At 41.2% G+C, this 17,240-nt stretch overlaps 1 protein-coding gene across 1 annotated transcript in view; it reads right to left on the reverse strand.

Moving 5' to 3' along the window:
• Positions 1–5,479: 5,479 nt before the first annotated feature.
• The window catches only part of kcnk9 (potassium channel, subfamily K, member 9), a 35,508-nt gene continuing 23,747 nt past the window's right edge, over positions 5,480–17,240 (reverse strand). The window contains exon 2 of the mRNA XM_031853714.1: positions 5,480–11,812. Within this exon, the coding sequence (XP_031709574.1) occupies positions 10,929–11,812 (884 nt within the window). The 3' untranslated portion in view covers positions 5,480–10,928. The remainder of the gene's footprint in view (positions 11,813–17,240) is intronic.

Genomic DNA, 17,240 nt, shown 5'->3' on the forward strand with positions numbered 1-17,240 from the left:
TTAACGAACTTCAAATCGATCTGGCTTTGTGCCAGTGATATGTCAGCAAAACACAGCTCTGCTACGTTGCTGTTCTCCTCAGAGATTACATGACAATACCCTATATGGACAATTTTCGAAAGTACAATCTAGTGCAAATATTTCATCTCTAGATTACAGACTAAACTGTTCAAAAATCTGCGTTATTTGCTGATGTTGTGTGTACAGCAGTTTATAATGGCACAGTTCAATACAGCACTTTCTGATTCCTACATGGTTTTTTTCATCTGCCGAGGAAATTAGTAGACTATAAATCAGCTTCCAAACTGGGATATAAGCCTGTTTCTGGTGGGTCATCTCTAAGCATGACATCATTTCATAAAGTCCTGAGCTGCAAAAGTGAAAGATCCAATTTGATTACAGTTGGAGACGTTCCAGAGGGACTGCACTGTTATGCTTTGTTATCAAAGGTTTTTTCCTCTTTAATCTCCAGTGAGAAGCACTTGGCTTCACACCGTCAAGCGGGTGTTCACCGCTTCCACCTTCGGCCGTCTGTCGATTCAGAGTGCATCTTGCAGATTGCTGACTGCAATCAATCCTCTTGATGGCTTTTCCTGATAGTTCAATGCTCCCAGGGGACTGCAGGAGGCTCTTTGATGTCTTTTCCAGCATGCAGCTGGACTCTCGCCCTCTCTGCTCTCTGCCCTTTGCCTTGGACACCTTGGGCCAGCTTGCATTTATCTGCAGATAATCCCCCTGTTGACGTGTTTGAATTGCACTGATCCTCTTCTAGGCATTGTGCTCTCCTCAGCCTCAGCCGCCGCCTCCCCTCTTCCTGCTGGGGGGTGCGGGGGTTTTCGCGTGCGACCTCTTCGTGGCCACGTGCGGCTTGAGCTTTAACTCGCCGGGAAAGCAAAGGAGGGGCAGGCTTGCAGCGAAGAGGAGCTGGGGTACCTCGACACACCACATCCTCCAGATGCGTGTCTCCATTGTGCTCTATGGGGACGAAGCCTGTCAGCTGGGGCCTTGAAGATGTGTGTTGCTGTTGGACTTTGAGTGGCTCAGTGGAAGCAATAGGGCAACCTACAGCTTTTACCAGTCTCTGTCTCACGCAGGATTTTACCTTCCTTGTATGGATCTCATTCACCATCACATCCAGCTTACAGGAAGTAGGCTTGGCCTCTTGCTGGATAGACTTAAGTTTTTGCCTCTGAGCCTCCCTCACCTCCTCTGGTAGCTCCAGTGGGGCGAGCTTCGGAGGGCGTCTGAGTGGCTGGCTCTCGGCCTCCCTCCCTGACTCAGGCCTGGGGGACTTGAGCAGCAACAAGTCCAACTGTGCCGTGCCCTCCTGGGTCGGCGAGCAGGCCGTAAGCTGACCCACTGTCTCCTTCCCATGTGTTGCTGACATATGGAGGCCAGGTGCATTCGAATTGCGGCCATTTTCAGCTGCCAGTCTGAGATTTTGACCATTCAGATGCAACATGGTATTTTTAACTTGGATGGTCAACATTTCTTCCCGCTGGGGAGCCCCCTGAACAAAAGAGACATCATATCAATATCACTGAAACCATAATGTGGCCTCCGTTTCTACCGAGAAGTCTTTGTTCAGCACATGGTTGGAAAGCATAATGGTACTTATCTAATGTAACAAGTGCAGCACTCTTGGGAAGATAAATCATTTCCGTACCACCTCCTGACAGGACATACTCTATGAATTGTAACTGTTTCAGCTACTGAAAAATCCCTCGAGCTGCTTTGTTTTTAATAGCTTAATAGCGCCTCTTTTTGAATAACTGCAGAGCAATTTATTAACAACTGATCAATATTTGAAATGAACAGCAATTGAAATTGCTACGTCATAGGTTTACTCTGTAGTGATATTTATTATTATGTAATCATTAATATTGTTATTTCTCTACAATCAGCCATCAAGTCTTTCGATGTAACTGTTAATAAATTGCTAACGAATTTATTTTGGATGCTTTACAGCTGTTTTCTTGAACAATGGTTCCCAACCTGGGGCTGCGGAACCCACAAATGGTCATGAGATGAATCTGGTCGGTCAACAGACGTTTGCCCAGCTCCAACCTACCAACTTGTCTCTCATCTTTTTTTTCTACAACGGGGGTTTTACCACTTCAGGCCTACAAGGGATTCAACCGAAAGAATTTAGAGAGGGGAAAATCTGTTTTAGATTAACTGACAACATGCAACCTGTGACGAGGTGTCGGAAGGAGATGTTACTCCCTATATAAGAGTCACAAGCAAAGAAGTTTGGGGACCAGTGTTGACGGTACACAAGTGGTTAAACAGCCCATTGGAGTGCTGCTTGTGATGCAAAACAAGGTATGCCAGACACAAGCTAAAGGGAACCAGTTGCTCTTGCAAGTTGTTTATCACTATTTTAAAAAGCAGTTAAAAATGATTTGTTAAACATTACTAAAGCCATTAGTTACAACTTATAAACCCTTTATAAAGTAAACATGGTCAGAAGTGATAACAAAACATTTCTTCAGACAGAAAATACTACAAGATGGCAATTACATTTACACATGTACGTTGATTTAATTTAATGCCAAACTAAAGATTCCATAATACTCCAATTGTATAAAGTGACCAGCAGTACCTTAAATACCATGACTCCTATTTACCACTAGATAAATACAGAAATGAAATACCAGAACCAAGCACAAGGCATATTGTGTTTGTATTGTCTAATGATACAGCTGATGAGGTTGCTGTATGCACACTGTATAACAAGCACGTTCCCTCACTTTCACTACATGTCACTCAAACTAACATAGGCAGTGACAAACCATTTCAAACCAGATCACCATGTGTTGATGAGGTATACTCACAGGTTTGGCAGACATCTCCCGCTTGAATTCTTTTAGGAGTTGAATCTTTCAGCAAAGGTGAACGATCCTGTTGTTGTCCGTGTTGTTTGTTTGGTTTGTGCCAAATGAGCAAAAGGCAATGACACTGCAGTTGGTAAAGGTCTTAGCTGTCTTAATGTAATTAAGCAGATTAGGGTCACAGTGATCTCTAATTATCCACAGCTTAGTGACAGCCCGCGTGCACACTCATGGCAAGGCCGGTTTGTTTTCATCGTCCACAGAGCAACTTTATAATGACATGAAATAATGACAAGTTGCTGCTCAGTTGATTATGAAGAAGTAAATTGTAGCAGATATTTTTGCAGTTCACGCACCACTAGATGGTGCCACAGACCTCCTTTACATGTTAGCATCAACGGTGGAGTTTGGTGGCCTCATCATCATCATGTGTAGAACAAAGCCAGCTGTCATGGACATCAGCAGAACACATCCTTCTCATCAAATAGAATATGTATTTACTATATTATCCCATTATACTGGGGTTTTTCAACCTGAGAAAAAACTTTTTTTGTGGTCATCACATAATGATTTTATATGTTATAAAAACATTTATATCTTACTGCCCTCCCCTATTAAATCAAAACCAGCCACATGAATGAGATATAAAGAGAAGTACAAGTGTTACAGATGGATTTGTAACCTTTGGAGAGACTGAATATAGTGGATAAAGGGGCTGAAACTCAATATCAGAGAGATGTTCGTAATGTTGTCAGCATTCACTGGAGTTAAACTTTGATCGAATTCTCTTCCAAGCCCCGGCTCTGGTGATAGTTTTCAGCATAAACATCTTTAGACAGGCTAGATGAGTCAATGAGGTGGTGTGTATTGCCTGCAGGAATATCTGCAGATCTTAATCACTTCAAGACAGCAGCTTATTTTAAAATTTGGCTTCATCGCTTCTACGTCAGCCTCATTTTTATATTCAGAGGCAGACTGTCGCAGAGCTTTCCTGCGATGGATGAGACTCGTATTGGCGGGCAGTTGTGCCTCCTACAGTAGATCCATTTTTCATCAGGCAGACAGACTCAATCATCGTTGAAAATCTCCCGCTCTCCGTTGTCTCAGTCTCTCGCCTCGGGCCAGAAAAAAACAGAAAAGCAGCATTTCAGCACCTGCTTATTGCAAAGCTACATCATATCATTGGTATGTTGGAGATGGTCCCGCTGCAGAACAACTTGGCTACGCTTACATGATCATTTAAGATGCAAAATTACAGGCTTAACGCCAAGAGATGGCCCTTACGCCCCTCTGCCATGCTCTTACTGTGTCGCCCTCTCTGTTGCCTGACGTTCACGGCTGACATATAATTACTGCGGTGTGGGAAGAGATAAAAAGGGATGTTGCCTGCTCATTCTCCCACCTACTGAACATCCAGCTGCACTGCATGAGCCACTTGGTGAGAAGAAGGCGGCGACTGGACAGCAGAAATCCTTTATCAGTCAAATTTGGCCAGAATTCATGATACAAAGTATTTTTACACCATAATGTTGCTCTGACGTGGGGTTTTGTCCAGGCTTTCAACTGACTCTAATTCAAACCTGTCCGCATCGTTATTAGACAGTCAGAGCAACTATAAAGAGTGAGAAATAACAAACTTTCAGCTAGGAGGCTGCTCTGTATGTCCTGTGTTAAACCAAGTCAAGGTTGACTTTTTTTTGTAGAGTACTAAACTACCAGCAGTTACGTAACAGCATACTTATTTAATGTAACACACCTACCTAATTTAACCCAAACCAAGATCTTGAAACAGCTAGCCTGGCACTGTCCGACGCAAGGTCACATCCAAAACTAAATAACAGGTTTTTATTACCTTCATTGTTTTACACTTCGATTTTTGTACAGGTTTAACAATTGTGTTATTAAGTGAACCTTAAAGGTTTTTGTAAGCGGATGTTGTTGACTTTGGACACGCTAGCTGTTTCCCCCTGGTTCCAGTCTTTATGCTAAGCTAGGCTAACCGACTACTGGGAGTTGTTTCCCGTACAGACCTGTGTGGTCTCATGTAAATAAGCATATTTTACAAAATGTGAAATGATTCCTTTTACTTTGAGAATTATGAAAAGAAAGTAAAAGTGAAAAAAGAAAAACGAAGGCATTGTGATTGGGTTTATATGATTAATCAAGGATTATCTCTTTTATATCCTGCAGCTCATATTTTTGTTCTCTCGTCAGATCATTGACTGAAAGTCTGAATATTTTAGATTCAGACTATTCAGTTTAGTTCACAATGTTTCTTTGTATTTATCAGCAGATACTCTTGGTGGCCAGGCTCCTCTCACTTGAAATGCTCGAAGGCCACACTTCTCTAGTCCATGAGGTGTGATCTTGAGAATAATATTAGTTTTAGCTTTTTGAATGAAATAAGAGGTACTTTAGATCAATTCTTAGAGTGTGAGTGAGTTGAAAGTTGATCTTGAATTAGTTTAAACTGAGAGAAACTGGCCCGCGGCACATTTACAAATCATTGAAACTGTTGATTTATTAAATATATAATGCCATAACTTTTTTTTAAGAATGTAAAATGCCAAGTGCGAATTAAACTTCTCAGTCGAGCAGTTGGAGATGTTAGGCAATTAGAACAAGACAGAGGGTTTCAGAAGGAGGCTCATCATTTTTATTCAAGTTTGTTATGGCTTCACTCAGGCTGTGTAACCGAGTAAGTCACCCACACCAAATCATGCACACGCGCACCAAAAAAGAAAAGAAAAAGGAAAACATACAAATGTAAAATGTTATGTAAAATGTTCATTTCACTCTACACAATTCTCAACAATCTCTTCTCAGTGTGGCGAAAAGAGAGGGGACCCATACTGGAGTGTACTGTACAGACATCAGTTTCAAAATTGTGACAGAAGACGTCGGTCGGTTCAACATGACCGCAAAAACCACATGGATGGGATATAATCTCCTGTAAGGAATATGGTACATGGTAGTATTTGTTCATCAGACCTACAGAAGAACCTATTGCAAAGGATATTTCACAAATAGAAGTTATGGAACACAGCCTTTCTATTATATTGTATTACACAGTTAGTAGTGCAATTTGTGTCTCTTTTGTCCCTGTCGGAAAACATGGCACTGTTGACAGAGCAATGGCCTGCACATACTGCCACATGCAGTAAATGACGCCTGGAAGCCAAGCAAAGCTACGTACAAAATGCCGAAAGAAAAAAACGACAACCAAATAACTGAATCAAACTAACACCTTTGTGTTGTTTGATGCCACGTGGCAGGGAAACGCTCGAGAAAGCAAAACATTGCACTTGAGAGAGATGTTGCGTGATGCTGTTTCTCCGTGCCATCTGTGTTATAGAGTAACATTCAGTCGAGGACCATCAATATGACATGTCGCATGATGGCAGACAAATCTGAGTACCGGTAATATGAGCGCGTTTGGGAGGGGGTATGAAAAACGATCTGACTTGCAGCTCATGAAAAGCAAATGGGTTCATTTGTTTGCTGCTTCCTTTCAGAAAAAATAAGATCCATTATGGCTGATACATTCCCCCAAAATGCTGCATGGAAAAGTTTGGCTGTGAACTGAATGGAAGGTAGACGACACTGAAAACCGTCAGTGACACTTCTTATAGGTAGATATTTGCTCAACCATGACCAATATTGGATACGTTTAAAGGTTAATTCCAGTTTATTACAATTTGGGAGTTATTTTTGCATGTTTGCCATTATTCGTAACGGTTGTGACAACATTATATTCAACAAAGTAATAATTGAGATCTGGGAACAACTACAACAAAGTCCAGTGAGGCAAGAAATGAAAAGCCTCCACCATCAACCAGGTGTTAACAAGAGTATAGTTTAGCCAGAATTTCTAAACCACGTTTATTGAGATAAAGATAAACAGATAATCTCACTGTATGCCACCCCTCACTGCTAGATAGCAGGCAGATACATGACTCCTAATAAAATGTAAATGTAAACTCTATAAGGTGATAATATGTCAACTATTTGTGTGCAGCTAGTTTTGCTGCACCCAAATGGCCAAAAATAATCAATGCAGCTTAAAAAGCGGGTAGATAGGCAAAGATATTTCCTAAAATTGCTTTCCTTAAAGTGTTTAGCAAATGTTACTCAAACGGGAGAAAAAAGAGCATTTGTTTGAGACAAGCGAGTTTTTACATCGGCAAAATTGTGGCTGTGATATCATGTGTGTGTATGTGTTTTAAATTGTTTCGGTTAAACAGACAATATTTGTTCGTAGGATCTAGGAGATATTGCTAGCATTAACTTTAAACCTGTCTAATCATCTGCCCGCTTGTGTCTCTTGCGCCATGTGGCTTCTTTTTAGCAATGTTGTGGCATTCCCAAATCTCAGCAATTACTGTCAGTATAATATTACTATTACTGATAGGAGTGTCGGCCAAAACTATGGAAACAACAACAATTTGCGATATACTGGAATTATCTTTTAAGCTGCTAACGGATGATTATGTCTTTCAAAAGTAAAGAGTTTCAGTCTGATTTGGCGCCGGGTGTGTACGTGGTTATAGAAGGTAGGTGTAAGATCTAATAAGTTCTCACTCCCAACTCGTCACATTATGGATTCTTGGGCAGGACCCCCTTGGCATCCCTTTTTAACGCACTGGGTACCCCTTTAACGGATTTTTTCAATGTGCAGGCTAGTCCGACAGACTTCAACACGTGGTTAACGTTGGCAATTCACACGTATACATAGGACCACTAACTGGCAACTTGACATGTTGGGAGTGAGGATGAGTTGGTAAGATTACAAGTTGATTTTCATCTCCTCATATGAACTTGTTTGTCAGAACTTAGATCTGTCTATACATTAACCACATCTGCGCTTCAGACCTCCATAACCTTCCATTAGGTTTGCTAAAGCACAAACAGATCCACCACATTTAAATGTGCCCCACTTCAACAGAAACACTGACTACTGTTTCTTCAAGGCACGTATGCTAATGTGTAAAAATACATATGCATCTCAGCCATGAAAAGGCATTTTTATTCCAAAGGTTGTTATAAACATATTGTACAGGATATTCAGATAAGCCGGTATAGTTCCAATCATGAAACAATGCTTTTAGGGCTTATCTCGGACTCCACGCCTGGTTATGTTTGTCACGACTGAATAGGATCCATGGCGTTTCACCATTTACCCAAACAGAGTGGCATTCACCTTGTGAGGCATGCTCACCTACCCAGAAAATTAATATAAGCCTGTTAAACACTAGGCAGCAAAGAATACTGATGGCTATGCTTCTTGAGTGTCAAGGTCCAGAAATTTGGTGTTTGGTGTTGGTTGGTATGTTTCCAGAAATATTGATTTTGAAGGATATAACTTGCCGAGGGAATAGCTCCCAGCCCTGTGTAACCTTAAAAAGCTCCTCTTTACTCCAGTCTTTACAAATAATTTATATTTAAATATACATTTACAGCTTAAAAGGCCTTTAGAAATCATGTGTAGCGCTTTAATCCTGCCTAATTTAAGAGCTCAGTTATAGTGAATATTTTGTCTTTGACAGTTTGCATAATTTGTGACAGGAAATGAGCATTAGGCTTCATAAAAAGACCTATAATCAAAAGAAATATCAAGAATTGCCCAAATATTTTCCAGCCCTGTCACAAATTATATCTTTTATGCAAACTGACTCCTGGTGTACACATCTGCATCAGACGCAGAACAGGCCTCAGTGAGATGATGCATCTCAGTCGCATTTCTAAGAACATCCCTACTATTCGGAAATGAGGATTTGATATGTACATTGTAGTTGGCCATTGCGCTTGCACTTCTGGGATTGTGTTTGTTATAGGAGCAAATAAAAAAAAAAGGTGATTCATTCAAACCTGAGAACAAACATTATTGTACAGTTTGTTTGAATGAAAGATGAATTAAGTAAATAATGTGTATCCCTTTAAGAACTGCTGGACTTTGGCAAAAGAAACAGCTTGTATTGCAAATCATCCTAAAGACTATTTGCCATTAAAATACTTTAGAAGTTATTATGAAATTATTTCCAAATTCATCATACAAAGTTCATGCACTTATCAGATCTTTCAAACATAAAAAATCTTCCCTATCCCCTTTCCTTCTTCTGACATTTTACAGAAAGTGAACGGATCATACTGATGTTATTAAGTCTTTTTCTTTTCTGTGATCTTCCCCTCACATTTAACTCACACTCACTATTTCTGCTTGTGTCCGTGCTGATGTGTTTATCAGGTTGTGTTTCCCTGATGGCTCCAAAGTGCATCAAAACCTCAAGAGCCGTCAGTTTGGATCTGCATGCTTTTCCATCACTGTGAACCGTTCTGCTTCTTGGTGCTGCAGGGCTAGATCTGAGCAGGGTTCATCAACAGACCCAGGGTCAGCTGCTACGGGCATGCATTGTGTACTATACAGGACTTTGGAGCATAATCATGTCCTTTGATTAAAAATTACACTGCTTATAAATTCAGCTGGAGTCACTTAATTGCACTTTGATAACTGCAGGTTAAAGCCTTCTGATCCTCTTACACTGTCTTATATCATCTCTTCATTTGATAATTTTCCAAAAACCTGCAAAATCACTTTCCTCAACCAGGACTCATCGCCTCCAGCTACTTGCCCAAGAATGCTTCTCAAAAGATCCTGAGAACTTTTTGCAGCCAATCAAAAGTGAATGTGTGGAGCTACCGGGCCACCTAGTTTGTGAAGAGCATTACCGATCATAGGATCTTAGCCACAACGCCACCTTAAAGGGGCCCTCCACCAATTGTACACATGGCGTTCAGCTTACCCGTCGTGAGGAGTATGACGAGGCCTATACTCATTGATTCATGCATGTGTGTGTGGCTCTGGAGGGAGTTTCATGATTTGAATCAATAACCATGATGATGTCATAGTGAGGTCATCATGTTTATCTCATCCTGAGCTTGAGACTTAAAATATTTAAATGAAAGCCTGCGTTGCAAACTGGAGGTGTGGGGGTTTCAATGTAGGATCCAGTGTTTTTAGAGCTTCATCGTTACGGGCGACTAAAAGTCAGAATATCTCAGCCTCCACTGCTTTATTCTGTTTCTTGTGTCCACAACTTTGTGGAATACTAAATCGCTGACTGACCCTTTTGTTATACAACATTTGCTGCATTGGAATCTGGTCTTATAAGAGACTGACGGTAAATGAAGAAACTGGTCTCTTTGCCTCTTTTACAATGGAGTGATCCCTTATGTGTGCTGAACTTTGTTGCTAAATTATCAATGCACTGCAGTGCACTTAATATAACTGATATTCAATATGAATGTCATGTGCTGAAATACAGATCTGTTTAAAAGTGTAGTGGTGATGTTGGATTTTCCTTCAGGTCAGTTTGACATCTAATTACGAAAAAGGCCCTAGGTGAAATTAAAGCTTCTGTGGCCAGATCTGATTCCTGATGAGGACACATATTAATAACAGCAGCATGATCCTTTGAATTCAAGACAAACAGACACTTTCATTTGGCTGTTCTACAAACAGACTAATGAATTTCACAAAACCATGGCACACTCAGTAAATGACATCTAATGCACATGCTAATATTGGCAACAATATTTTGGCTTGATGCACGGTGAAACCATTGAAATATATGATTGCTTATAGAAAACAATACCTGATGCTTTAAGTCATTTTAAAATCTCTGTCTGCAGTGAGGCAATGGGATAGTACATAACTTCAAGTTAAGGTGAAACAAGCTAACTCCCTTTTTGAAAAATAGCATTTCCCCAAGTGTGCATCATTTGGCATGTAACCAAAGTTAATATACCAATTTTGTACTGTAAATCTGAAATAAGGAAGGTCTTCTTCTTTGTGTTTGTAAATAGAGCAATCTCTTGAAAAAATAGAAATCCATGCTTCATGCTTTGCATCCCATTGTGTCCACGCTGTTCTGCAGTGTTCTTCATCCATTCCCTAAGAATACTTTTTATATTACACACAACCAAAAAAAGGAAAAAAAGAAAGTGCTGAAATAAGATTTGGTAAGGAGCAGCATTGGAAATGTTTGACCTTGTGTATAAAACGTGGAACCTCATTTGTCCTGTGTGTGTTAGGTTTTAGATGGATTTCCTTCTCTTCATGAGCTGGTGATTGTCTGTGAAGCTGTGGAGGCCCGGAGACACCGAGCTGATGGGCGAAGGGAAGAAGCTGTTTTTCAAGGTGCTGGGCGAGATCTCCTCGATCCTGTAGGAAACCGAATGAAAGTACTGATTGGGATTCAGCTGTGAGCTGAATGAGTTCTGATGGGAGAAGGCACAGCCGAGGCCTCCCATCCCTCCCCCAGAGCTGCCGAAGTCATGCGAGTGGTAGTGCATACAGGAGCAGACTGACTGCAAATCAGTCACTTCCGGTCGGTACGGGTCGCGCCGCCGCCGGCCCCGCTGCAGCGATTCGTCCTGGATGTGGATGATCATGCTATTCCGGTTGCCTGCTAGCGAGGCCCGTTCCTCAGCATCCCGCCGCTCGTCCTCACTGTTCATAGTCAGGAAACGGAGCACCACCAGGTTGAGGAAGGCCCCAATGACCGTCAGGCCCACCAGGATATACATGAAGCTAAAGGCCACGTACAGGGGCTTCTTCTGGAGGGCCCGGTTCTTTTGAAGGGCCACAAAGTCCCCAAAGCCTATAGTTGTTAATGTGATGAAGCAGTAATAATAAGACTGGAAGAAGCTCCAATCCTCGTAATGGGAAAAGGCAGCGGCTCCGATGCACAGCGTGCCGATGCAGGAAAAGAATCCTACAGTCACCATGTTCTCCATGGATACGTCGGTGATGCTCATGCCGCAGCACTTCTTGATTCGCTTCAGGAGGTACTTGACAAAAGTGTTCATCCTCTCGCCCAGACTTTGGAACATGACAAGAGTCAAAGGGATTCCCAGGACGGCATAAAACATGCAAAAGGCCTTCCCTGCGTCGGTCCCCGGCGCTGCATGCCCATAGCCTGAGAAGAGAGCAGACAAACAGCAGAAGTTAGTGATGCGGGAAGATGATTCGCAAAAGTGCTTGTGAATCAGCAGTGGCATCACAAGCACTACCCGCTACTCCAAAAGCCCCAGATCAGCTTTTGTTTACAAACATGACCAAGCAAGAAATCTCCCTAAGAGTCTACGAGCGCTGCCAGAAGGGGTATTGAATGGGTGCACACCACAGAAATGTGTCCGCTCATTAATCTAATTTGGGCTCAAAGATTATGGGGGGTTGGTCGTCCAATTAGTCAGAAGGTAGAAGAGTTTGGAGGAGGGATTGGACAGGAGTCATGGGGGAGCCAATGAAGCTTTTAGCTTAATTAAACTTTATCTTTAGACCACAAACTGCTGACTCACAGACAAACACAGTTTTGAAAACCAAGATGTGGGGCTAACAATAGGATTCATACATTAGATTTAATTTTGAAATGCAATATAAACGATTTGATGTGCTTCGCAGAAGATTACAGTATGAATGAAGCCAACTGCTCTTGAATATGCAGCGCTGAAAAAAAGAGTGTCGTATTGATTATCGCTCCTCTACCACAGCCCATAACTGTGAGTATTAAACATCAAAATCATGGCCAAGAAACACCCACCATCAGTTGGCATGTGTATCACTTCAACAACCTCCTTCCAAATCGAGACATAATATTTTTGGTGTATGGCATTTTTTATGTATTTATTTATTCTAGATATGTCCTGAGCAAGTTTTGAGTTTTGCACTCTCAAATATTGATTCTGTGTTTTCCCATATGGCTCTCCACCCACTCGAGCATGTGTTTAGTTATGCAGTTTAAAAAAAAAAGACTCTAGCAATCTTATTTGTACTAGCAACAAGGGTACTTATAACCTTGTGTGTTATCAGCCTGAGGTTTTATCAGTAAAATTTAAAGAAATGTTCCATACCAGTGCTGTTAGAAGCAATTCTTTATCACGGTTTGAAAGCTAGATTTAAACACTTGATATTTATTTGTTTGATCCTAAATGTATCAGTTCATTTTCTTTAAATTGAACAAAGTGTCAGAGTTCAATACAAAGTTAAAGCTGCACTATTAGTATTTTTCTTAGGGTCAAATGATTGTGTGTGATGTCTTTGGACTTCAGTTCCCCACTGATCTAAAAACCTTTCTAGCTCTTTGCTTTGGTTTTCACACCCGCAAAGTCCTCTCTCATCAACCTCTTTTCCAAGTCAGCTGTTTTCAGCAAACAAGCTCTGGTAAACCTTCTGTATGCTTCCTGTTCAGCATGGCTGACAAGTTAGTGACTAGCTGGTGAACATAGTGGAGCATTCAGCAGCTAATGAGACAGATACTTCCCTCAGGACTTGGTTAAAACCAGAATCAAAGCAAAAAGGAGAGCGAGTGTTAGAGAGCCAGCTTACTTCCAGTTAGCCTTATATGCTAACTTGAATAGGGATGAAATAATTCAATTGTGCTGCTTTTCTAGACTTTCGCAATGTTATTGGACCGAATTCATCAAACGCTGATAGTAAAGCAAGCAATTTGCAGGAGATGTGATGCTCAAAAGAAGGTATCTACTGTTCTACATGAGTAACAGTAGCAATGGAGAAAGTGACGGAGAAAGTGATGGAGAAAGTGACGGCGTAGGCTACGGCGTATTGGTTGTTCATGTGTTTTTTCAAGGTAGAGAAAAACCCCAATCAAAAATAATCTCATGAATTTATCATCATTATCGTGACAGAATTTTATTGTGAACATTTTGGCTGAAGTTCCAAAACTAGTGTCACGTTTTGACAACAGAACAAACTCCATTTGCAGATTAAGAGTTGAAATCTCCAGAAAAAGCCAAATGACAAACCAGTGTGGTGGACTAGGTACAATATGTCAAGTAAGTTTCAGTCTCACCCAGTGAGCTGCCAGAATGAAAACTAAAAAATAAGCAAAGTATATTCAAATGCAGTAAAACATGCAGAATAACTGGTCGGGACCTTGAAGTTTGAGATCTGTGCATGGAGCTGAAAGAGCAGCTGCAGGTCAGCAGCAGCTCACTGTCACTGGTGTGCGCTGACTACAGATGAGCTGATAAAATTCCTTTGACAATGAGCAGCATCGTGTACATTATTTCCACATACACACATGGTCTTCAACAGCATGAACAGCCTTGTTAAAAAGATCTAAAACTCACAATCTTCGCTGCTCTCTGGTACAGCACAGATAGAGTATATATGGTAATGCTCACTGTGGAACTGAGAAAGATAAGCCAAATATGATGCAAATCTGTAACTAGTGGCATTATCATGATAGCAGATGTGTGCGAATCATAGAAATTGCCTCTTCGTTGTTCCTACAGACTTCGTTCTATTTCAAGAAGAAATATTTCAGGACCTCCGCATACTGCTTGGGAAAAATCAATTTGGGTCAAAGTAAACGTGCGAAATGCAGCTAAACATAATTGTGCCATCCCAAAAGTGTTAGTCAATTCTAATTACATCTCAGGACAGATTTGTGTTCTATCCAGCCGTCTGTCTTCTTCCCTCCTTTCTCAAAATTAGAAAATTAATTGATATTGATTCTGATTGCTTAAATTTCTTCTTGCGCAGTAATTAGGACATAACGACTTACAGCGGCAGCTGTGAAGAAATGACAACTTTCATTTGATCTGCGCTACGACTCCTCTGTGCAGACAGATAAGCACAAATCTTATCCGTGGATAATCTTTCAACATCATGTTTTACACTCAAAGACGTTACACCAACTAAAGACTATTTCTGTTTGCGTAGGTTTGTGTGCGACTATCGCACGCAGCAGCCTCTCCCTGCTGCAATCAGACTGGAGTGTATTGGATACCAATTCAACAGCTGCCAACTGAAGGGTCGCCACGCTTGTATTCATTTTCTATTCGATTAGCCGTCCTCTTTTAAGTTTAAAACTGGACAGATGAGCGCCTGAGTGTCCATTTAGTGATAGTTGATAGCATTGTGATGCCCAAAGTCTGGATCTTCAAGTGATAACGCTAACACAGGAAGTCATGAAAGCGGTATATTAAAGGGATAGAAACAAGCAATGAAATCACACCCACAGAGATGTCAAATCAGCTTGAGCTCTCGTGTTTCAGCTTTAGCTTCAACATTCATTCGCGTCCTTATATTCCCGAGGCAATATATATATACGGGATGATTAACACAGATTTACAAGGCTCGGTGAGATGACCCGCAGACCTACAGAGGCAGATATTAACTTGTATAAGTAATCATCTGTGACATTTTCATATCAAATAATGTCCATCATGGATTGATGGAAGACAATGAGGGAGATAAGTTCATGAAAGTTGTTCAATTTGGTTTTCTCTCTCGCACTATAACTCACATTTTTTTTCAGATTCAGTCTCGACTTAAAGTATTTATTTGGTGTCGTCGACGGGATGTTTGGTTTTCTGCGGCAGCGCTGCACTGTGTAATCTGTTTGTCCTGTTATAATGACTCTATTATCTCCTGTTGTCTTGGGAACAGACATATTTGCTCTGCCACTCAGAGCCGTGTCATGCACAGGTGTGCTTTTGTGCCCATGTGTGCACAGGTGAACGCATGTGTTCAGCCCAGTGTGTAGTGCAGCGGAAAAAGAATCACACTCCTTAATGAATGATAAAAGCAGGAGGAAGGCCCGGCCACTTAAATATTACGTAATCTCGAGAAACTGGAGGGTTGTGTTCCAATGCCGGCGTCCTGAAGGAGGAGAACATTTGACATGTTTTCAATCTATATTCGCCTGCCAGCTGCAGCAGACAAGAAGTACACACTGGCCTTATCAGCCAGAAGCACAAATTATGTTTGAAACAGAGAAGCACTCCACAATCCTCAAATTAAGATGCTGTGAATTTGCCAAGATGTAAATCGGATTTGCAGAAATCTTTCTTGGCCTCCTATAGTGCATCTTAATATTTAAGTAGGTTGGGTTGTAATAAACAATGTGACAATTGATTGCTTTCATAAACAAACACATTTTGTAAAAAAAACAACTGCAACTAAAAATCATTTATAGCATTGCTCCATAAGCCCGGCATTGAAAAGTGGGATAATAATAAATCTGCTGGCTATCTGCTAAAAAACAAACAAGAAATAATGAAAGTCAGATTTTCTGTACACCTCAGTGTGAGTCCATGTCTTTTTGATTACAAAGCAGGTGTAGGTGCTATATAAATACCGTGAAAGTATCAATACGCTCAGTCTGCGGAGAAATGCACATCGCCTGTATTCTCAGAAACTGTGACTTTAAACAACAACTTCTGCAAGGATGTGATGACCTCAACTATACAGACACCTGTATAGTTGAGTCATCAACTCAGTGTAGCTGACAAACACAGGGAGTCCCTGGCTGCCGTGATGCTTTCAAGCCCGTGAACGCAAATGCCGAAGATCCTAAATGCTGATTAATCATAAAACACTGGGCTTTTTCCAGAGGGAGACTTAAAGAGACAGTCCACGGAGGGTGAATACACAGATATATTCAGAAAGACAGTATGAGAGAAATAATGTGTTTTTTGAACATTAAAACATGTAAACATGTTCTCGTAGAAACCCAAAATACAAGTAGGAATATTCGCTGACTAGCTCTGAAGAAGTACAGCTGAGGTTGATGGAAATGTCATTAGTTTTGCAGGTCGTAAACCGAAGTACTGGACAAACTGAAGTTTTAACTCCATGATGGCCCAGGATGAGAACATGAATGAACTGATAAATGCCATGGCAATCAATCCAATAGTCAAGAACATTTTATTCAAAACCACAAAAGCCAACCTCATGGTGGCGCTAGAGGACAAGTCAGAGGATCACAAAAGTCATTCGTATACATTATCAGGGAACCATTAAAGTCTGTGCAAAATGTGATGCCAGTCCAGCCAAAAGTTGTGGAGAAATTTCACAGGATAAGTGCTTTGACATGCTGGCGGGGCTGGATGACAAGTTCACCAATCAACGTCATCAGGATTGTTCATCTCTGGAGTTGACTGATCTAACGGCCTTCTGGCATGGCTGCAATCGTACACCGTAAAACCTCTGCAAATTGTACCAAAATGCAGCAGCACATCTGGTCCTCAACCAGCCAAAAACCAGCTCATGTCACTCCACTGCTCATCAGTCTCCAGTTGCTCCCTGTTGCTGCTCGCATCAAGTTTAAGTCCCTAATGCTCACCTACATACCGACGGACCTAAATCCCTGCATTCAGTTGCATGAATGAACTGCAAATGCACAACAACTTGTGCTATTAATGCGAGGTAGGATCTCAATCCAAACTCTTCTCCACGGTGGTGGAACGAGTTACCAGACTCCATTTGGTCAGCAGAAACCCTTTTTGTCTTTAAAAATTTCTCAAAGACCAACCTCTGGTCCGAGTGTGCTCTCTCTCTCTCTCTCTCTCTCTCTCTCTCTCTCTCTCTCTCTCTCT

Source organism: Anarrhichthys ocellatus, unplaced genomic scaffold (assembly GCF_004355925.1).
Source record: "Anarrhichthys ocellatus isolate YVR2014 unplaced genomic scaffold, GSC_Weel_1.0 scaffold14, whole genome shotgun sequence".
NCBI lineage: Eukaryota > Metazoa > Chordata > Actinopteri > Perciformes > Anarhichadidae > Anarrhichthys > Anarrhichthys ocellatus.